General features: G+C 43.6%; 1 protein-coding gene across 1 annotated transcript in view; it reads right to left on the bottom strand.

Moving 5' to 3' along the window:
- Positions 1 to 23299, bottom strand: part of JADE1 (jade family PHD finger 1) — a 79473-nt gene extending 56174 nt beyond the window's left edge. The window contains exons 1-2 of the mRNA XM_054990157.1: positions 23245 to 23299; positions 9090 to 9167 (exon numbers count right to left, since the gene is read on the bottom strand). Coding sequence (XP_054846132.1) covers positions 9090 to 9141 — 52 coding nt within the window. The 5' untranslated portion in view covers positions 9142 to 9167; positions 23245 to 23299. The remainder of the gene's footprint in view (positions 1 to 9089; positions 9168 to 23244) is intronic.
- Between the last annotated feature and the right edge of the window lie 408 nt (positions 23300 to 23707).

The following is a 23707-nucleotide window of genomic DNA, read 5'->3' as shown; positions in this document are numbered from 1 at the left end:
ATTTCTTCTCCAGATATTGTTTCAGCTGGGGAAAGTGTTCTTTGACAGTTGGTCCAATCAGTGAAACCACGGTTGACGTGGCCAATAAGGGGATATTACTATCACGTTGGTCCATCCATTTGTATCTTGCTGATCACCCTCGCTATGAGAGGGATAGAGGGAAAGGCATAGAAGAGACTCCCTGCCCAACTTATTTGGAACATGTCTCCTATGGATGCTAAGTCCAGACCCCCTCTGGATCAAAAGGTGGGGGCTTTCTGATTTTCCATCATGGTAAAGAGATCCACCTCTGGAAAACCCCACTGATGGAAAATGTGCCTTATATATTGTCCCTTCAAAGACCATTTGTGGTTGGACAAACCTAGCCTGCTCAACCTGTCTGCAATCACATTGTTTTCTCCCGGGATGTGCACGGCTTGGAGGGTAATACCCTGTTCGTTGGTGAGTATCTGGATGTTCTTCCTGTCACAATATCTGCGAATGAGGTAAGGGCATAACGTATAGCTCTTAACTCCAATACATTAATATGTAGTTTCTTTTCTCCACTTAGCCACAACCAATGTGCGAATCTATCTCCACAGTATGCCCCCCCCCACCTGACGTCAATGTGTCTGTTGTGACTGATATGTCGACTCCTGGTGAGCCGAAACTCATGCTTGCTAATAGGTGGGTGTCTAGGGTCCACCACGTAAGTGACCTAATTACTGCTCTTGATATAGTAAACCTCTTTGTTTGAGAATGTATTGTGGGGCAACAGACTGATAAGAACCACAGTTGAAGTTTCCTCATGTGAAGTCTAGCTAACAGGACTACAGACACAGTGGCTGCCATGAAACCCAACAGTGCCTGTATGACGCTGGCTGAAACATTTGTTTGGAAAATAACTTGACCATGTTTTTAATTTTCTTTGCTCTCTCCAAGGGGAGGAAAGCCTTGTTCAAAGATGCATCAAAAATGGTGCCTATAAACTGCACCCTCCTGGTAGGATTCAGGTCAGATTTTTTTGAAATTTATTATAAATCCAAGATTCTGGCATGTTTCTGCTATGACTCCCATCTGCTGTTGTAATTCCTCTTTGGAGTGTGCTGATACCAGCCAGTCATATAAAGCATCCCTGTGTCCTCAAGTATGCTACTACTGGGGCCACATATTTTGTGAAGACCTTGGGAGCTAGCTCAAAGGGAAGCACCTGGTACTGATAGTTCTTGCCATTAAGGGTAAATCTCAGGAACTTTCTGGACGAGGGATGGATAGAAATATGAAAGTTTACATCCTTTAGGTCCATGACTGCAAACCAGGAGTTAGGTGGAAGCAGTTGAAGGACCATATTAAGAGTAAGCACTCTAAACTTGCATGCCCCAACTGATTTATTTAGGTTTCTCAAGTCCAGTATGGGTCTGAGCCCCCCGTCTTTCTTTTGGACCAAGAAAAATCTAGAATAAAATCCCTATTGGGATTCATGCTCAGGAACCTGTTGGACAGGCTCCCTTCCACAGCAATGCTGCTAACTTTTGAACTAGCTCAGGGGATGATGTCCAAGTGAGGTTATGAGGGAGACTCAGAGTCGGTAAATGTTCAAATTCAATTTTATAACCAACTTCAATGATATTAAGAATCCATACAGCAGAGGTAATCAGCTACCATTCTGAAAGGAAGGCAGACAGTCTGTCTCCAAATACCATGGGGTGTTCCGTCAGAATTGTTCACTTTGTTGGGTCATGTCCTTGTTATCTGAAGGATTGCGACTCTGTCTTTGTTTCTGGGCATACCTCTGCCTCTGGTAATTGCCTTGTTGAGTGGGATACTGATGGTTTGATGGATACTCATGGGATTCTGATGGTTTGATGGATACTTGTAGGGCTGGCATCTGTAGAAGTGACTCCTGTACGGTTGTTGTTGCTTGTTTTGTTGTCTATATGGCTGGTGTTGACCCGTTTGTTGTCTTGGGGGTAAGACTCCATAAGACCTGGCTGTCTGTCTAACCTTCTTTTGGGACAGGTATTCATCCATCTTAAGGGAGAAAAGGGTCTGGCCTTCAAACAGTAGATCTTCTACCTTTTTGCACATCTCAACAGGCAGCACAGTCAAGCGTGACCATGCATGCCCACTGAGAACAAGGGCAGATGCCAGAGCCCTAGTGGAGAAGTCTGCCACATTCCATCCCATATTTATCTCCTGCTTCAATAACTTTATAGCCTCCTCCTGAATGACCTTGGCCAGTGCCCTCTGGTCCTCAGGTAGCCTATCATAGAATGATGCCATTCTATTCCACAGGCATATTTGATAGGCCCCCACAATCACAATGGAGTTGAAGGTTTTCACATTCAGAGCCACCGAGGTATAAATTTTTCTCCCTAGCCCATCCAGTTTTTTGGTCTCTTTGTCAGCAAGGGTCGAGTGGGGCCCTTGTCTGTGTTTTAATTGCATCTCCTCTGTGACAAGGGATGACGGCAGAGGATGGGTAAACAGAGACATCCATCTTCCTTCATCTTATATAGCCCTTCATCCTTCTTTGATGTTGGTGACAATGAGGCCAGTTTCTCACAAAGTGATGTAATCATCTCCACAAAGCCCTCAATGATAGGGAAGATGATGCTTGTTGAAGTCTAGGAGTATAAATGTTGGACTGAAACTTCTGGTCAGTGGCAGAAACATCAAAGTCCAGTGATTTTGCCATTCTGAGCATCTGCTCCTTGTACAGGCAAAAACTGTCTGTGGGAGAGATTGACCTGATTATAGTCAGTGCTTCGTCAGGTGATGGGTCCAACTGTGCACTCAGACTCCCCTCCTTTTGGTAGGGCTCCTGGTCCAATTCTGGCAGCTGGAAGGCCACAGAAGATTTGGGCAGGTAATATAGATTCCTATGTCTTCTTGACTGACTGGCTTTCTCAAAGACCCATGAGGCTGACTCCATTCTGTATGGTTCTCCCAAATCAATGCCATAAGCAGATGGGTTGTCATGCTAGAACCAAGGTGCACATTTATGGGAGCAGCAAGGGTGAAAGTGGCCCTGTTCTCATTCCCAGTTAAGTCGGTCTGGTAAGACCCTGAGTAGTTGACTCTCTTCTTCTGATAAGTATCCTGATTGTGATCTTGAGTTCACAGACAAGGTTCTTGGGGTCTCAATGATCTGGCCCTCAGGAGACTCCATTTCGGTGCCTATGGAGTGTTTGGTCTTTTTTACTTTCTTGTGGGTATGTCATGATTTCAACTGTGCCTTTTTCTTAGGTGGTTCACTTGGTTCCTTTGCCTGTGTTTCCCTCTCACTAGGTGGTTCTGGGCAAGAGCCCATAGCATCAGCCAGCATTAGACTCACATCAGGTGGTCCCCTTGACTGTGAGTGGTGTCAAGTTGGTTTTGTCCACATAGGTTTCGATCTGCTAGGTGAGGGGAGGATTGGTTAAGAATTCCGGCTCTGAGGACATTCCGACAGGCTTTGTGTCTCTGGAGTTGGGTGTCGAATCCAAAGAGGCAAGATTGGATTTTAGGGGCTCACAGGTCTTGATGTTGAGGCCAGCATCAGAGTAGGGTGACGTTTTCGGATCCAAAGCAGTATGGTTGGATCCAAGGGAGTGCACATCCCCAAAGTCAAGGGTTCCAAAGTGGTCAGATCCAAGTGTGCACTCAACTCTGACAGAGCAGATTTTGCCATCTTAGCAGCAGGGCTATTAGATGCCGAAAGAGCCCACTCCCATAATGGGGCTTTTAGTCTGGTACCCCTCTCAACCCATGACTTTGAGGTGAACTTCTTGCTTGACTTGCAAGCCAGGATGTTGTAGCCCTCCCCTAGGCAAAGGAGGCAAAGATCGTGCCCATCCGTACAGGTCATCTTAGTAGAGCTTTTTGTGCACCTCTTAAATAGAGCCTTATCTGCCATTTTGCAGGGATCTGCTAGTAAATCCATCTCTGAAGAAGAAAAAGATCTCGATCGAAGAGAAAATAAGCTGCGACACAAGCTGAATAGAACCTCTCTGTCCAGCGGCAAAAGAGGAACTGAGGGTAGGGGAGCCATCTCCACAAAGGGTGAGTGTTTTTTCGGCAGGAATCCTTAGTAGAATTTAAAGCTGTAAAAACCTCGCCATTCAGCAGGCCTGCGCATATGCGGTCCCATCTGAGACTGCACAAGAAGACCAACAATGAACATCTAGATTAGATTACGTGAAGCTGCCCTTGAAGAACATCCAGAAGCTTCAGTTAATACAGAATGCTGCAACCAGAATGCTGACTGGAGTATATTTTAAGGACCATAACACTCCAGTCTTGCTCCATTTACATGTGGCTCCCGGTTTGCTTCCAGGCCCCAATCAAGATGTTTGTATTGATCTTTAATGGTTTATATGGCTTCAAGTTAGAAAATCTTAAGGACCACCTTCTCACACATGAACCCCAGTCATCTTAAGAGGCCCTACCTTGGGTGTCCCACCATCTGAGGCTAGAAAGGAGGAAACCCAAAAAAGGACTTTCCAGGACAAAACTCCTTTTCCAGGGAGATTTGTCTCTTACCCTTTATTGCTGTCTTCTGACAGCTGGTTAGACTTTTTAAATTTTGTTTGGCACACATCCAATAATTTATTGGCCCTCCTCCCTGGTTGTGGTATTATGTGTGATTTATTGTGTGTGTGTGTATGTACACACATACTTTATTTTAAATGGTGTTATGATGTTGAAATCTTTTAATGTTTGCTGCCTTGAGGACTTCATTTGAGTGAAAAGGAGGCACAGAAATGTTTTAAATAAATAAATAAAAATAAAACTCAGAAGTAAATCCCACTTTATTCAATGGGGTTTAATCCCAGGAAAGTGGTTTTAAGATCGCAGCCTTAGAAGTCAAGAGAACTCACTTCAGGAATCTTTGTATTACTCTCCTGATACTTGTTGGGGTAGGAGAAGGGAAGAACTAAAGAAACTCCTTTGGCCTGAGTGAGAAACAGATATACCAAGAACTCAGCTGCAGGATTCTTCTGTCACTGCAACAGCATTTATTATGGGGGCAGGAACTGACAGCAACCAAGGCAGGGGGGGGGGGCTGCACCTTCTGAGGTACTTCATATTTATAAGCATGAGGGGGTTAGCTATGGATCCCAAGCATCAGAAGAGAACAACCTGCCCCCTATGCAAAAGCTTTGTGACTTGGTTCTACTTGTGAGAGGAGCAGTGCTTCTTATGACAACTGCAGTTGTACTTTCTATCATCCAAACTGAAAAAAGGAGCTGTCTCTCAAATACTCACCATGGCTCCAGGAAATCCCCAATACTATCCCTATAAATACCCCGAACTAGGCTGAGAGTCAGAAAGGAAAGGAAAGAGTGCCTTGTTTCTGCACTGGTCTCCTCCAAGCAAGTTCTCTGTCTATTTTTTTTTAATCTGAGCTCAACCTACTACGTTTTTAGAGACAAGAAAGGGTTTTGTGAATAAGCCCCTATCTTGGCATGATGCCAAAACTTTTAATCTCCCTCCTGTCACTTCAGAAGGAGCAACTTTCCATTTGCCCGGACTGTCATCTTGCTCTTGAGCAAACAGATGAGCTGAAGAGAGAGATGCAGAATGGCACAGGGTGAGGGCAGTCCCCCAGTTGCTTCACCGAAGGCCCAGCTCATCACTCAGCCTCATCTATCGTCCCATCATATTCCTGCTAAAAATGACCTGAGAGACAGCACTACAACTTGACTGGATCACTTAGTGAAACACTCAAGACATCCTAAAGATTCAAGATGTCAAGCTTTCAAGTGTTTGAAGGTTTGGATAAGGAGTAATAAACTGAAGCTCAAGTTAGGACAAGCCTGAGATGATGATCAATAACAATGGCAGCTATGAAGTCAGCATGTTCTGGAGGGGACTGCATTCCATACTAACAAGCCACTAGATCTGCCTCTATAGGAGGAAGCTCAGTTCTCCTCTGTGGCACATAATGCTTTACCAGAGCTTGGGTTAGAGCACCAACTATGGCCTTTCGCTGAGAGGTGAAAGTTGGTCACAATTATCCACTTTCTGATCACATGCAGTTAGATTATGTGGTGCTGTCTGGAAACTTCAAATAGTGCCAAATACAGCGAGGCAGCAGAGAGCACATTCTGCCAGTTTTAAAATAAGTTCACTAGCTGCCAGTTTATTTTCAGGCATAATTCAAAGCGCTAGTTCTTATCTTTAAAGCTCTAAGCGACCTGGGATCACAGTTCTCATAGAAAGTCCTTCTCTCTTACCAGTTAAGATTGGCCTCTGAGGCTGCCATTTCTGGTAGGTGGAGTGGTGCCTCAGGTATGAAATGTTCCACTGACACCTAATCATTTAAGCTTTACGCATTTAGTGAAACCATTTTTATTTGCGCAGGCATTTGGAAGATTAGGCAGTATCTTGCGCTTTGTTCTTTTAGTCCCCTTGTTTTTGTCCTCTCCATTCAACCAACTTTATTGCTGGAATTACCCTAATGACTGCTTAACTTGATTACGGCTAAACTACTTTAATAACTTTTTGTGACTTGTTTTAATTAATTTTACAACTTGCTGAACCGTTGTAAGCCACTGCAGGAATTCTTTGTGCGATGCAGATAACAAACAGCTTAAATAAAAATAAAGCAAAATTCATACAATCATTTCAATACCTGCAGAGCACTAAAGAAACTTCAGACTCTCATCAAGTCAACTGGATTGTCTGCCATATGAATATGTTTTTAATACTGATGCCATGACAAGTTTCCTAAAAGACATTCTTGCTAGTTTCACATTGTTTTTTGAAATCTGAATACGAATCTGAAAAATTAACACAGTTTGTTCTGGTTCTGGATCAGATGGAGGATCAGATCACTGCGGTTGCCAGGTCTTCTTTTTACTATCTTCGACAAGCCAGGCAACTTGCTCCCTATCTATCATCCCGGGACTTGATTACAGTGGTCCAAGCAATGGTCACCTCTAGGCTGGACTACTGTAACGCACTCTACGCTGGGCTTCCCGTGAACCTGATCCAGCGGTTACAACTGGTACAGAATGCAGTGGCGCGGGTCATTGTCGGAGCACCGGTATGGGGGCATATTACACCGGTGTTGCACCAGCTGCATTGGCTGCTGGTGGAGTACCGAATCAGGTTCAAGGTTTTGGTATTAACCTATAAAGCTCTATGCGGACTGGGACGGACGTATCTGCGGGACCGTCTCTCCCCATATAAGCCCCAGAGGACCCTTCGTTTGTGTGATAAACGGCTATTAAAGGTCCCTGGCTCTAGGGAGGCCTGCCTGGCATAGACCAGGGCCAGGGCCTTTTTGGTCCTGGCCCCAGCCTGATGGAACGCTCTGTCTTATGAGACCAGGGCCCGGCAAGACTTGTTAACATTTCGCTGGGACTGTAAGACGGAGTTGTTCTGCCAGGCATATGGTTGATGTCGGGCGGTGCCCTCCCCCCCAGGTGGGGTCTTTCTTTTTTTAAATATAGGTCCTCCCATGTAATGTTGTTGTCCATCTTACTATATTTTGTTCTGGGAAGAACTGCTGTATGGAACGTCTAAATCAAATTATGTGCTGCCTTATTCCTTGCTTTATAGATGTAATTTTAATGATAATATGTAGTAATTCTATTATTTTTAATGATAGCTGAATATGTTTTAAATTGTATTGTTATCTGCCCTGAGCCCGCTGATGTGGGGAGGGCGGATTATAAATTTAATAAATTAAATTAAATTCTACCACTAACCAATGGTCTTAGGCAAGAAAATAAAACAAGTCTCTGAGCACGGATTTATATACCTAATTTCCCCTAGTGATAAGCTCACCTTGGGCATACCTTATTATAACTAATATTGCCCACACATGCTTGAAGACATCTCTCGAGAACAATAAAATAATACAAGTTTTAAATAGCCAGACCATCAGGTAGTAGCTACAACTAACAATTCACAATAGCAAACCTGTCTTATGTACTCTCACTGGAATACTGACACACAACATTCATTTAAAGAGAGATGAAAAAAATTATGCTTACAAACATTGTATGATGATTCTTTTTTGTATAAACCACCAAAAGGTGTTTTACTTAAAAATAAACAGACTGCTACACACATGTATTGTCGAAGGCTTTCACGGCCGGAGAACGATGGTTGTTGTGGGTTTTCCGGGCTGTACTGCCGTGGTCTTGGCATTGTAGTTCCTGACGTTTCTGAGAGATCTGACGTTTCAGTGTCTGAGAGATCTCTGTCTTTTGGTGCTACACCTCTGAAGATGCCAGCCACAGCTGCTGGCGAAACGTCAGGAACTACAATGCCAAGACCACGGCAATACAGCCCGGAAAACCCACAACAACCATGCTACACACGTTTACAATTTAAACTTTTTGTTTTGCAAACTAGACAACCCAAATGGCCAAGAGTTATGACAATTTTGGAGAATGTTAATGGCAGTATTTCAAATTCTATCTTAGCTTTGGACATCAAAGTTAGAACATTAAAAATGATTCCTTAATTTTAAATAAAGATATAGAAAGGGAATTTTTCGACCAAAATATATCCATCTGTCTCGTCACTTGAAGCAAAAGTAACAGCTACTCCAACAACCTCCGTGTCACAATCTCATCAACAATAATCACATGAGCCACCCAGGAAACTCCTACAACTCATCATTTAAGCACTGCCTTAAATCATACAAACATTATTATATGTTAAATGAAGGGATTTACTGTAGACATAAAGAGTTTGTGCATAAACATCTGAAAGTATTATGAACCCTATCTGTAGCGTGCTAGAATAACTTCACAAGCAGATCCAGATCAAACTTTGATCCTCTGATTACATGCTGAAGACCTGACACATTTCTAACTAGTGCTGTGTAAATTTTCTTGAACTCCTTGCAATACCACAGAGCTTTAGTTGAGAGAGAGAGAGAGAGAGAGAGAGATTACTGCATGCTGTGTAATCAGTAGTAAAGCCTTGGGATGCTTTACCGCTGTTCACCTACCAAAATCTGTTTGATTCCTAAAAAGCTTTTTGATATTAACGCTCTGCCCGCTGATATGCAAAACACCTGTGTTATTTAAAGCATCAAATTAAAAACTGTTTTTAACAAACTCATAACCCCGGTGAGATCCAAGCACAACAAAAGGAGCACTTACTGCCATTGTCGTCAGAATCCTCACTGCTGCTGGGAAGTCGACCTCGTTTCATGATCTTCCCGGGAAACAGCAGGCAGCCTGTGAAGCAATACAAGAGAAGTTAACCCACAATAATAACACACAGCCATCAAGTGGCATTCCAGGATGTAAAGGTAACAAATGCAAGCAAGTATTAAGCGGAGTATGAAAAACAAACAGTAAATAGCCTGGAGATGCTTACGTTGGAGCACACTGTATCTGAAGAAGTGAGCTGTGACTCACGAAAGCTCATACTCTACTGTTAGTCTTATAGGTGCAACTGAGCTCTTGTTCTTTTCCACCACACTGTACAGGGCGGCTGATAAAGAGTTCTCAAGCCATGCTCATCCCAAGGTTCTTGTCTGTGGGATTTTGTGCCTTTGATAGTAGCAATTTTAGAGCTACTTCAAGAAAGTGAATGTTTTGCCTCCATCCTATCTGACAAGACTGTACTACATAATAAACATTTACATTGTGCAACTTGTTCCTGAAGAGGTGTTTACAGCTTTGGGAGGCATCAGAACAACAAGAGTGGTGATACGGTCTACCCATCCATCCACAGCCAGAAGCAGAAATGCAAAGATTGCCACAGAACATTTATTTATTTTACACAATTTATATCCTGCTTTTCTGGCCTCACCAGGGCCACTAAGTTAGCTAACAAATTAAACCGTACGTAATAAAATCATATTTTAAAACCATTAAAACCAACCAAAACAACAACATTAAAGTAATTAAATATAGAAAATGGCAACTATAACATTTAAAACACTAGGATAGCAAGGAGGAATCACTGAGAGAAGAGCACACGAAACGAAGAAGTCTTCAACCACTGGTGGCTACGATAAAAGAAGGGGGTAGAAAAATCTCTCTAGGGAAAGAGTTCCAAAGTTTCAGTGCCACAACTGAGAAGGCCCTCTCCCAGACTGGGACCCACCTAATCTCAGAAGGCAGCAGCACCAGAAGCTGAGCCTCCAAAGATGACTAGAAGTCAGGTAGGTGCATAAGGAAATAAGCAGTCCTTCAGGTATATCGGTCCCAAACCATACACGGCTTTAAAAGTCAAAATCAGTATCCAAAACTGTGCCTGTAAACAAACTGAGACTGGAGGGATATGGTCCCTACTCCAGCCAATATCCTGGCTGCAGCATTCTCCACCAACTGAAGTTTCTGAATACTTCTCAAGGGCAGCCCCATAGAGCATATTACGGTAAACTGATCGAGGCGTAACCAGGGCATGCACCACAGTGGCCAAACCTTTTCTGCCCAGGAAAGGCCACAGCTGGCTAACCAAACAAAGCTGGTAAAAGGCACTCCTGGCCACAGTTGCCACCTGCTTATCCAGCAGTAGGACTGGCTCAAGAGCACCCCCAAACTACGGACCTGTTTCTTTAAGGGGAGTGACTCTTTAAGTCCCAGGTGAGACCTTCCACTCACCAGTAGCACTTCTGTCTTGTTGTGATTAAGCTTCAGTTTATTAGCCCGCATCCACTCCAAAACTGCCTCCAAACACCAGTTTAGGGTTTCTACAGATTCCCTGGGATCAGTCAGAATTGTGAGACAGAGCTGACCGCCATCGACATGCCAGTGACAACCCAGACCAAATCTCCTGATGACCTTGTAAGATGGAGCCTTGCAGAATCCCATAGGCAAAAGCCAAGGGGCTGAGCAGCTGTCCACCTGCAACACCTTCTGAAATGTACCCCTTTAAGTAGGATCTGGACCACTGCAGAATGGTTTCTCCCAATCCCAACCCAGAAAGGCAGTCCAGGATGGTACTGAGAGCCACTGAGGGGTCCAAGAGAATCAACAGAATCGCACTACCTCTGTCTTTCTCCCAGTACAGGTCATCCACCACGGCAACCAAAGTTGTTTCAGTCCCATAACCAGGCCTGAAACCAGACTAGAAAGGATCTTTATGATCTCCCTCATCAATGAAAGCTTTAAGTTGTCTAGCTAGTCCCCATTCAATTTCCTTGCTCAGGTATGGAACATCTGAGCCTGGTCATTAGTTATTGAGATCTGGCTTCTTCAGAAATAGAAGCATCACAGTCTATTTCAAGACTGGGACAACCAACCCCTCTTTCAAGGAGGCACTAACCACCCAGTCAGCCAACCCCCACCACCAGCAATTTCCTCGCTCTCCCTCTGGCTTAAAATCAATTGAAATCCTTGCAGCCTTCTTCCACTTACCCTCCTAGATGATTTTCAATCTAGCTGGCTAAAGGCAGTCCAAGTGACTATTGCACAGCTCAGATTCTCCTCCCCAGCTCTCCTCCAAATTGGTGGAAACTTAGCTAGACAAGCTCTGAGGCAGAGAGTGGAAGACTCTGAACTCCAATCTGATATTTCAAGATCTCCTAACTACATTGTAACACCTTCTAGATGGTACCTTGTGATTCCAGCCACCTATTTATACACACTGGAAAATAATAACCAAAGAAGAACCTTTACTTTTGCTATATTTTCTGCTTTGCCATCTTTAACCATCAAGGGAAAATATCAGAAGATCCCATGGGCAGAGACATTCTGCCCATGCAATAGTGACAAGATAGAGACGACGGCATATGTGTTTTTTGTTACCCCTTGTATATTGAGATTTGCACTGTGCATATTCTTCCACTACTTGAACGATCTACAGACATCTCTGATTCAGCCAGTATAAATATGTTGCTAACAAAAGTTCAGAGATTACTTGGCAAGTAGCCAAGTTTTTCTCCCAAGCCATTTAACTCCGTACCCTTCAGATCTCGCCAGGCAACGCTGATGAAGAACCGATTGTTACATTTAACACTATATCTTAACCTTTCTTAGTCATACTTTGTCTGGGTTCATGTAAATTCTCATCTGCGTCTGCCGTCAGCCCTGATTTAAATGCTAGAAGGCTGTCGGCATATACTTGCCTTCTGGTTAAGTATCGCACCATTATATTTTTAGCTGATTGGTTTTGGGGGATTGTTTTTAATATGCCAGAGAGGGTTGTTTTGATGTTATGTATTAGGGTCCAGATCCATTTTATCTGATACGGCATATTTTGCTTGTTACTGTGTTTCCTATCTTTTTTCTCTGGTCATGGACTATAATAAACTAATAACTAACTAACTAACACCAGCAATTCAAAAAAGTGAATTGTTCAGAACATTTTTAATAAAGGAATAGGGTTGTGTTAAAAGGAATTAGTCAAGAGTAGAGGTGGGCACGGACCAGAAAATGGACCAAAATTTTACATGGACCAGTATGGTTCTGAGTTTGTGAACCGGTGGGTCGTGGGGATGCCGTTTTTCATGGACCCCAACTTTTGGATGGGTCCATGGTCCGTTGGTCCATAATTCCAGACATCCCAACACCTTCCCCAGGGGAAGCTTTTAAACTCCGCCCTTGCTCCAGCTGACTGGCAGAGCCCACCTGTCAGCTGGAGCAAGGTTTTAAACTTTAAAGCGCTCCCTGTGCTGCCTGCAAGTGGAGACTGCCAGCCAGCTGGAGCAACAGAGCACCATCCGCACTGCTCGCAAGTGGCGTGTAGGGCCCTTTAACCCCCTTGCTTTAGATGACTGGTGGAGCCCACCAGCCAGCTGAAGCAACAGAGCGCCCTCCACGCCGCTCACAAGTGGCGTTGAGGGCCCTTTAAACCTCTCCCCTTGCTTTAGCTGACTGGCAGAACCCACCAGCCAGCTACAGAAAGGGAGAGTTAAAGCCCCCGTTTCCATGCCCCTTGCTTGCAAGGGGCACAGAAACCGGTGCTGACGGACCACGGACCAACCGGTTCGCACACCAGGGCAGGTCCATAAAAAGTTCATGGTCCGTGGTCCGTGAAATGCAACGGACCACAGACAGACGGGCCATCGGTTTTTCATGGTTCGTGCCCACCTCTAGTCAAGTGGGAAATTTCATAAAGGGAACAGGCTTGTTTTATATACTACCTTATCTGCATTGAACTGTCTTTGAATTTTTGTGATCCAGTTGCCACTCTGTTTGCAATATCTTATACCGTTTTTCTGTATATGATTATTTTTCTTTATACCATTATACCATTATTTTTCTAATTCTACTATTATTTTTCTAATCCTAATCAAATTTCAGAAAGAAAAGTGGACTATAAACACAACAAATAAAAGAGGAGATCTAGATGGTGCATAGTACATAGTACTACTTCATAGTAGAACTTCAGACACCAACACCAATTAATTCACTTTGTAGCCTACTGTTCAAAGATATCCACGATTGTGCATTGTGGGAAGCCAGAATCACTGGTGAAGATTACTTCATACTTTCAGGCTATAACCAAGTTTACTCAGAACTCTGATCCATGTTTGACCCTCCATATAACCCATTTTCAAGAAGGTCTCCATGGCAAGATGATTACCAGGACACTTCATGGTAGCAAAGAACATTGTGAGAATCCGTGATTTGAGATAAGCATTAAGTAGCAACATCATTATACTGCAACCATCTGTCCATCAGCCTTTTTTAGTATTTCTCATCTGTGATTCCAGACTTGTCAAAAAAACAGGAATTTATAATATAGGCAATGTAATAAAAATAAGCATTATAAAAAACAGGTGGTAAGACAGACTTTTATCATAAATTTCTAAGTCTATTTACACATCTGAGGAGGCCATAGGTAAGGTTCTTTTTAACATACATAGATTCATATAAACATAGAGTTGTAAAGGACCTCCAGGGTCATCTAGTCCAACCCCTACAAAATGCAGGAAATGCACAACTACCACCACCACCCCATACACACAACCAGCAACCCCTGTTTCATGCCCAGAAGATGGCAAAAAAACCCTCCAGGATCCCTGGCCAAACTGGCCTGGAGAAAATTGCTTCCTGACCCCAAGTGGTGATGAACATTACACTGGGCATGTAAGAAGCGGCTACAAGAACTAAGCACTGATGTAACCCTTCCTGTCGTTTCTGGGTTTTCATCATTAGGAATGACAATTGCTAAAATGTTATTAACTTTCAAAAAGCAGTCAAGCTCTGTATAGACATCTTATATATGTGTAGCTGGTTCCCAATTAGTTTGATAAGTAATCATTTGATATTTCTAGGTTTTAGTGATTATGTTGGCTTAGTATCTTGCCCTCCCCTTCCTTAAAAGTGCTTCAAACCATGGCTTGGATTCCCTCTAGAATTTCCATAGGTACAGGGAGCATGAACAATTTTTGCCTATTTCTTCCTTCTACAGTAGGGAGCATGAACAATTCTTGCCTATTCCTTCCTCCTACAGTAGTCCACACCACCTCCCCAAAATGCTGTTCCTGGGAGACTGGGGAGCCCCAAGAACAGCTCGGTGGGAGCCAGTGAAAATCCACCACCACCTCCATGCCTTCAGAACTTCTAGGTAAGATCAAACTCTTGTTTCGATCTGAATTCACCACATCATGAAAATCTTTAGAAAGTGGGTAGAACCAACTGATGGCAAGTCTAAGAATGTGATGGAGTATTAGAATTCTCTTGCAGATTGCAGACTTGTTGGCACTCGGGGGGAAATGCAGGATATAAATATTTTCAATATATGATTAAATAGACAGTTCTCGCAATGGAAGAAGGCAAGAAGTGAAGTTCCAAGGAGGCGGGTACTGGCACTGGTTCAGAGCTATTTAATTCGTTTATAAATTATCTGGAGTCGGAGGTAAGCAGGAGTGACCAAATTTATACACTGCATCACTTCATTCAGGATAGTGAATACTAACACAGGCTGTGATCCAAAAGGATCTCTCCAAACTGTTGAGTGGGCAACAACATGACTAATGACATTCAGTGTACGTATAAAATAATGCACACTGGGACAAAAAAATACAAGTTTCCTTTGGAGTCTGAAGGGGCAGTAGATGAGCAGGAAAAATAGATTTGGGGGTCCTCGAGGATAATGCTATAAAAGTGAGATATCAGTGCAACTGCAGTTAAAAAAGCAAATTCTTGCTAAGGATTGATTAGGAAACAAACTGTAACCAAACAGCAGGCATTATAATACCCTTGATGTGACCACATTTGGAATAGTGTTTACAGTTTCCGTTACAATATGTCAAAAAGGATGTTTGTAGAGCAAGGCAGGGGGCATAAAAAGGCAACTAAAACCATTAAAGGGTCAGAGCACCTTTCCTACAAGGAAATTCTAAGAAGTCGGTGGGGGGTCATTTTAGAAAAAAAGAACTAAGAAGGAACATGACAGAATATTCTGTCTGAGGAGAAATACTAGAAATCGAGGATACCCAATGAAACTGACGGGCAACAGATTCAGCCCAACCCCAAACAGAAATCATGATTCATCTCACACGTGATTAACTTGTGGGGTTCAGTGGCACAGAATACAGTGATGACCACTAACTTAGAAGACTTTAAACAGGTATATCTTTTTTTTACCTACCCTTCCCCCAAGAAGCTCAGCAAAGCAGGGCAGCTCTTATACTAGTTAAAATGCTAAAAATCCATTGAAGTATTGCTCTGTTGACATCATCTCATTGACACTGCCTGTATGAAGGAGTCCTTCCAGGTGAAAAATGCTCTATCCTAATTCAAGTCCCCCTAGTAGAGCTGATACTCAAAGGCACTAAATTATGCAATAAATACTGGCTCTCAATTTCAAAATAAAAATAGCCAGTGAGCATACAAAAGCTAAAAGGCTGGGGAAAGAGGGGGGAGTAAAGGAGCTAAAAAGCGGAAACAACGTGACACAACAAGTGAAGCAAAGCATGTTCAGTGTGAATTAAAGTGACAAGTACTCCAGGACATGCATCAAATCCCATGGGGCTTTGGTTTGCCATGTTTCAGTTCCAGTGACAATGAGGGCTGGCCAAACCATTAGCAGCAAAATCCCAAGGCACGCCTTCCAGGTGCAGGCTCAGAAATTGGCTGCCAAGCTGATTTGCGTCTAGCGTGGCATACAGAAACTGAACTAGTCAGATTTTCATACAAGTTGCAATTTCTAAGAAGCTGTTCCATTGGTTTCTGCATCACAGAAACATAGCCAAGTACATATAGAAAATATGCCTCATTGTAATAAATTTACTAAACCAAGAGAAAGATACCTAAATACTGAAACAGAAGAGACAGAACACACAGAGAGATCTATCTATCATGCAGCACACATTAGCATAAGCAATCCTGACCCCACTACACTCTTCGTTATATTGCTTGCTCCCCTGTGCCCCAAGTAAACTAGTCTCTATTATCAAAAAGTCCCTATTATCAGAAAAAAAGCATCACATTCAGACATTTTTGTGTCTCGTATTATAAAGGCAGACAAGGTTATATGGTTCAAAGGGCAGCCTGCTCACCTTCAGCTGAAATTTAAGGGTGCAAGAGAAAAGTTCGTTAATGTTAAGGGGTTGGATCCAACCATTGATTTCTGCTAATGGAGGGAGAGGGGTTTACAGGTTCCCTGTTCCACTACCAACCTCCAATTAGGTCTCCTGTGCTGTTCCTGGAAGCCCCTACACTTCAAGAAATAATTCCTGGCACTACAAGGAAGTACCATTCCTGATTGGAAATCTCTTCTGTCAGCCAGAATTATCAGTAGATCCAACCCAAGATGTGGAAAATCAGAGACTTATAACATTCATTCACTATAGTTAAATCACTGACAACGCATTGCACAAATACACAGAAAAATACTAGCCACTGGCAGAAAATGATGATGTAAAGGATCTGGAAAACTCTTAAAAGGCTAATTAAAATTTTTGATCCACTTTTGGAAAATTCTGAACTGTTTATAGATTTACTGGTCCTTTTAAAAAAAGATTTTATATCTTTTACACAACTGTTATTCTGCATCTAACATCAATAAAAAAGTGAACTGCAAACATTTGACACGTAGCTACTTTATATACATCACAGTTCCAGTAAAAATTGCAATATATGCACACTTGTCATAGCTTATAAATCAGCACCAAGATAACTTCCATATTAAAATAACAATCCAAACACACTGCCCAATCTGGGACAGCCTGATGGAGGCCTCAAAACTACTGCCATGTTTAGCATTTATTGCATGAATCTGTAAATGCATTCAAGGATAGCGGCCAAGATCCTGTTTTCTATCAAGTGACACACTGTATCAGAACTACAATATTCTATATCATGCCCAAGATAGCCACAGAATAATTTCTGATTAATATCATATACAAATCCATGACCCAGTCTAGGTAGCTAAAATGGGTCACTTTGGTTATTGAATTATTCGGTTAATTCCTTTGCTTCTTGGTGTAAGCTTTATATCCTAACTCTACAGTTAAGTTGTAACTGATATTAATGATAAAAGTATAGACACCCAAAGGCAATACACACAGAATGAAGGTAGTCCCTCTTATAAAGAAAATCCCTGCTTGTGGAAAACTAGCCCTTGACTTTAAGCCTAGTCTTATCCCTGAATTTTATACATCTGTGGTATTCTGGTATTAAGTATCCAAGTTAAGTTTTCCTTTTTAAAATAAGATATACCTGGTAATCCTAACTGCCATGGGCAAGTAATAATCTTGACCACTGTTTAGAATACTGTTAATACTCTGCTTCTGTGAACAAACAAAAGAATGACTGTTCTTTTCTTAATAAGAATTGTAGTTTAAGAACAAAGTTAAACATTTTATCCTGTGGAAAAAGTCAACACAAATTGTGTGAAGCAAAATTATAACTTTAAAAAAATATTAGAATGTTGAGGCTGTCAATAATGATGCAAAAATATACTAGAATGTTGAGGCTGTCAAGAATGATCCAGTATTTGGAATTTCAGAAAACAGGTGACACCTTCAGACAGAAAAATAGCTCAGATACCAGGATACAAGAATTAAATGTTGGTCATCCTAGCTGTTAGGCTTTTTCTACTTGTGTCTCACATTGAGCTCCTAGGTGATCATGGTGAGAAAGGAAACATCTGCAACTCACAAACTATTTAAAGTTAGGGAACAGCGGAGAAATATAGAGATAACCCAAGGATTACTGGGGAGAAAGCCCAATGAAATCAGAGGGCATACATTCAAGACAGTTAAAAAAAAAAGTCACACAATGTATTTTTTTAGTTTATTAAGACATCATGTAGGATCAGATCAATGGTTCAACATCCAGAAACCAGTTTCAAACAGTAGCCAATCAGAAGCTACAGAGGAGCCCACAAAACCTCCCCCACCCAAACAAATGACAATCAGAGGTCCCATTTGGCTATCGATGCTAAAAGCCAACAACAGCAATCTACCCCCACTTCACCATTGAAATTCATCTAAACCAATGACCATTACATCTTACGGCAGTGAGTTCTAGAAGTTACCCACTCAATGTGTAAATATTATTTACATAATTTTTATTAATTTATGGAATTTGCTGCCACAAGATATGATGGCAACAATTAGTTAAGGTGGCTTTCAAATTGAATTAGACATATTAGTGGAAGATAGCACTATCTATGACCATCAGCCATGACAGTCTTGGAGAAAGAGAACTGGACAATACAGAGTGCACTACAAAGGAGTAACTGAAATCCCACACTGATTAGCACAAAGAGACTCATATTGAAAAACATGAACTAGCCTATCAAAAGGTTTTTTCTTCTACTGAGCATTCAGATTTTAGATATTTATAGCCAGTTTTTTGTTCAAATGGGGATTCAAAGTGGCTTACATCTTTCTCACAACCACCACCCCATGAGGCAAGTTAGACTGAGTATGACTGGTTCAGCATGAAAACATCTAACACGCTTCCCAAATCTATCCAGAACTCTTATTTCACATTTCAGATGACCTATCCTCAGTAGCTGAAGAACACTATTTGTTACGTTCCAAGGTGACGTGGCCTGACTTCTGAAACATAGCAACTACCATAACTCTAATTCACAACATGTTGACATACTTGCCATTTACAGCTCAACCCATCTGTAACCACATAATTCTGAAAGAAACCCAAAGAAGTTCTGGTCAACTTCTTAGTGCTTAGGATTAAGCAAGAAAACAAGGGAAAGCAAGGCTAATATCTGCTTCATACGAAGATGAATATGAATGCACATTGGGTTCCCCAATCATTATGAGCCTGTTGGCACCTTTGAAATTTTTAGGCAGGATGGCAGGTGCCATCCTGCCTCTCTCTCTCTCTCTCTCTCTCTCTCTCTCTCTCTCTCTCTCTCTCTCTCTCACACATACACACACACACACAAGCAGCCCAAGAGAAAGGATAATACACACAGAGAGAAGACTACAATCAAGGGGAAACAATACTTTGCTGTTCTGGTGCTCCCCAGATTCCACTGCCTCACAGCTGATCCTGGGGGCCTTGTACAAAGGATCCTGGATCCTTCTTCAGTAAATGGTGGGGAAGATCCAAGTGAAAAGCCGTTTTACTTGTATGAAGGCAGCTAGTCACTGGTTCGGCCTTCACAATGGCCCCACCTACTTTCCTGAAGCATCATGGACACCAGGGGAAGTTCCAGCAGCTGCCATGCTGGGGAACCCTAATGTACATTCCTGTCCTACACCAATACAGAGAGCAACAACAGGCGTTCAGCAACATGTCCACATGGTACAATTCAGTTAATGTAACGGATAATTCACTGTAGGGGCCTCATCTTCTTCCCATCCTTTCATTTTACACAGGATACCCAGCTCCCTCTAAACAGAAACACATGTATTGTCATGTAAACTTGAATATATCAAATACATTCAATCTTTTGGATATCAATAAATGGACACTATCAATATACTTTGAACATAGCATGATATAGGCTGAATGACATGGGGTGAAAATGGAGTTTGCAAGTGGCTGCAATTATTTTAACAGCTGAAGAGAAACAGATTTTCATATGGACATTTAATGTGGCATCCCCAGGTCAAAGCTTTTATAACCTGTGTTTCCTTCCAGAGTATTTTTAATGACTTCCATAAACCCCTGGGTAAACAGGATTTATAATTCCAGTTCTGACAGATCATTAACTGTAACGGTGTTAACGGGTGTCACTATAATCAACTGCATAGAACCTCTACAGAGGCAGCCCAGGAAGAATGTAAACGCACACTCTGAAGACTGAGAAATTAGCTTCTCTCCAAAGCAGCCCATGAGCTAAAGAAATTCTGAGTACACTGAGAAGTAAATAGCATACCTATGCTAGAGATCAATTTGAACCTTTTTCTATCCCTAAGTGTACTACATATAATCTTGGGACATATTTCAATGAAACAGGCCTATAGGCTCAAGGACGCACAAGTTCCCTGTGGTTATACTCAGCTGACTTAGGTAGATTTTTTTTCTCCAAGTTTGCATCATCATAGAATGTTCATTTGTAAAACAAAAGTTATATTATGCAGTTCTATTTTGGCTTTAGTAGCTGTCAAGGCTTCTGGTAGCAAGAGGTAGGAGGACCCTGTGTATCTAGCTTAGACTGCATCCTAAGAGCACATACATGGAGTAAGCACCACTGAATAAAATACAACTTATTTCTGAGTAAACATGCATAGGAATGTAGTGTTCTTCTTATACACTTCACCTATAAGACTTATTTGGCAATCTCAGCATGGAGGGATATGTCACCTGAATCCATTTCAGCAGGAAATAACATGATGAAGTGGCAGCAAGCACCGGATTTTGCTATGTAATAGTTTTGTAACCTGGAAATGAAGCCAGAGAAGGTGTAAGGGAAACCTCCAGCTATGAGAGAAGAGGGGCATTATTATTTTATTTTAAACGTATGTGTTAACAATATCTCAGAAGAACTGATCTAGAATCTGCAGGTGCAGCTGCAAAGAGAACGCTGTCACTAAAAGGTACTGCTGCATAGCATAATATCCCACAATGTAGAAGACCTTGTAGGAACAGGCCATATTTTAATGTATAAAATGTGTAACAGGCTTACAAATCCGGGCTGTCTATTTAAGAGATAATGAGTATTGCAAAAGGAGCCAATTCAAATCACAGCTACACTGGAGGAAACAAACAAAAAATATGGAGATGTTTTATTACATTAACAGGCCACATTCCACTGCACATTTTATGAGCATTTGTCCAAACAGACTTCAGGTGTGCATGACATTGTGCTAGACTATATTCACAAACTCTATTCTGACAGCTCTTTAACAGTCTGTTTCATCCAAAGCTGTATTATCATTGTGTGTCAAAAAAACAGGTGGTATCTCTTAGCATCTGATGAATAACTTAGAAAATCAACAGACAAGCCACTACTTCTGAGAAGTTTACATATTTTATGTTGAATTGTTAACTGGTGGCAAGCAACAGATTTCTCTCTCACACAAACACATACCGAAGTTCACAGTTGTGAACTCCAAATTAGCCAACCTGTAGTAAGGAATGGCTATATATTCACATTCTAAGCTAGACAGTAATTCTTTAATGCATAAGAGCAGGGAAACCTGTCCTCTCAATATCCCTTTTTGAATACAACTTGTCCATGTTGCCTGCACATCTAAGCGACTAACAGTTCATTTTTACCTGGCTGTCCATATACCCCACATCATCAATTTCATTGGAAGCTTGCGAATACCCTTTGAAATTGGGATGAGATATTACCTAAGAGAGATTTCACAGAATTCGGAACTGTTAACAGTTTTGTAAACACCACAGGTTCCCAGGCATTAATTTCCCTAAAACTCAAGTGTTCCTCTATAAGTAATTAGCGGGTAAAGCTTCCGAGGGTAGGAGGTTTTCTAGATTCTTTAACAAGCAAGGAGGTATCCACTTGGTGGGTGTTTAAAAGCCAAGTTTATTCTCCTTTGATTCTTTCAACGGTTTCCGTCTTCAGCGCCCTCTCCGCAAAAGGAACAGCTGCAAGGAAGGTACCGTCATGTCTCCCAAACCCGCCCACCCGTTTCCCCCAATCCACACAAGGCAGCAGTCATTCGTCGGCCGCTCTGGCGACCCAATCGCTCGGGGACTGCAAGCTTGGCCGTTCCTATTTTTCGAGATCGGAACAAGCAGCGGGGGGGGGGGGAGTGGGGGGCGAGACGGTGCAGAAGAGCCGCCCTATGACTTCCAGAGCCAGCCACAGCCCGAAGCAATTAGATGTGCAAGGGCGCCGCTGCGCCCCTTCCGCGCACCAGCAACCCCAAAGCCGCAACGCCACCGCTCGCCCCCATTCGCAATTGACCAGCCCGGCTCGCCGCCGCTCTCCCTCCCCAGCTCCGCCCTCTCTAGCGGCTGCACCAATCCGCGCCACCCCGGCTGCAAATCAAACTGGGTGCCCCCCAGCGCGGCTCTCTCCCCGAGTCCACCTCTAGTTGCGTGGCTTAAAGCGGCTGTGCAGCCCTCCTCGGTCCCTCCCCCTGATCTCCATGTTGTAACGTCTGGGGAGGGAGCGGAGGGCTGGCGTGCAGAGCAGCCTTGGAGGAGCAGCTTCGCTTCCCTCCCCCCCGCCCCCAATCTGGCTCTCTCCTCCCACTCCTCGACAGTTCTGGAAACTGTATCACCTCTTGTCACAGGAAACCATCCAGCCGGCGGTTGCAAACAAACAAATGCCCTCCAGAGCCGATCCCAATCCCCACCACAAAGCGGGAAAGGAAGACGAACAACGCGACTAGAACGTCTCGGGGAAAGGGGGGCTGGAGATGGGCAGCTGAAAGATTTGGGCAGGCGGGAAAAGCACCGGGGCGGCTTTGTCTAATTGCAGCAAGGGGGCACGATCGCCTCGGCTGCGCTCCCTCGCCTCCTACTGGGGGCGGGCGGGAACAGGACGGAGATGCGATTCTTTGCAAGCCCCATCCCCTAGATCTATTTTCTTTGCCTTGATGCGCAGCAGGGGAAGCGGTTCTTGGCACCCAATCGAGCCTCGCTTCCGCCCGTGCAAGCCCGACGCGCCGCCACCCCTCTTGGCATTGTCCTACGAGCCCTCCTGCACCAGTCGGCACCGGGGGAGGGTATTTAGCCTCGAGTGCCCCTCTTGACATCGTCCGTGTGGATTATTACATAATCCTCACACCTGCCGCCATAAGGGTTCGCCTGATCGGGCGGCAGGGCAGCGACGCTGCCTACCGGCCGAGCTTCTTTCTGCCAGCCCCAGCGCTGCACCGGAGCAACCCAAGTGTCCTGCCCCACCCCGCAGCTCCGAGCCAACTGGCATCTCCGTGCCACTGTGAGAGAAGGCGGCAATGGAAGGCAGGGGCTGACCCCTTGATTGCAGAGTGTTTGAAAAGTTTGCACCCACCACCTGCGAGGGTTTGCTGCTGCGCGGCCCCCGGGCCTGCATTTACGCTGCCCGAGGCAGGGGCTGCCCGGAAAGACGGGAGCAGTTCTCGCGGCCGTGGCCGACGCCGTGCACCTGCCCGCTCGCCCGGGCTTCAGCCTCAACGCGTAGCCCGAGAGGAAGCCCCGCCTCCGACGCTTGTAGCAAATGAGGCCGTTCTGAAGGGATTCGAATCCCGGGGCAACATTCCACATTCCATCCTTTCCCCGCATTAATCATCCACGCCAGAGGCAGCAGCGTTGAGCACCGAGAGAATCTGCTGCCACCCAGCAGAACAGCAGGCGAACAACAAGCCCCACCGCGCGCTCTCTGGCGCTCACACGCCCCTTGTTCCCATCGGATCCATACACTCGCACTTCCTTAACACGTGCACTGAGGGGGTCTCGCAAGTTGCTCCCCCTTAGGAGAGAACGCAGGCTTCGGG

The sequence above is a fragment of the Eublepharis macularius genome, chromosome 10 (assembly GCF_028583425.1).
Source record: "Eublepharis macularius isolate TG4126 chromosome 10, MPM_Emac_v1.0, whole genome shotgun sequence".
Classification (NCBI taxonomy): domain Eukaryota; kingdom Metazoa; phylum Chordata; class Lepidosauria; order Squamata; family Eublepharidae; genus Eublepharis; species Eublepharis macularius.
The sequence above is the reverse complement of the archived record's forward strand: the minus strand, read 5'-3'. Positions and strand labels throughout refer to the sequence as shown.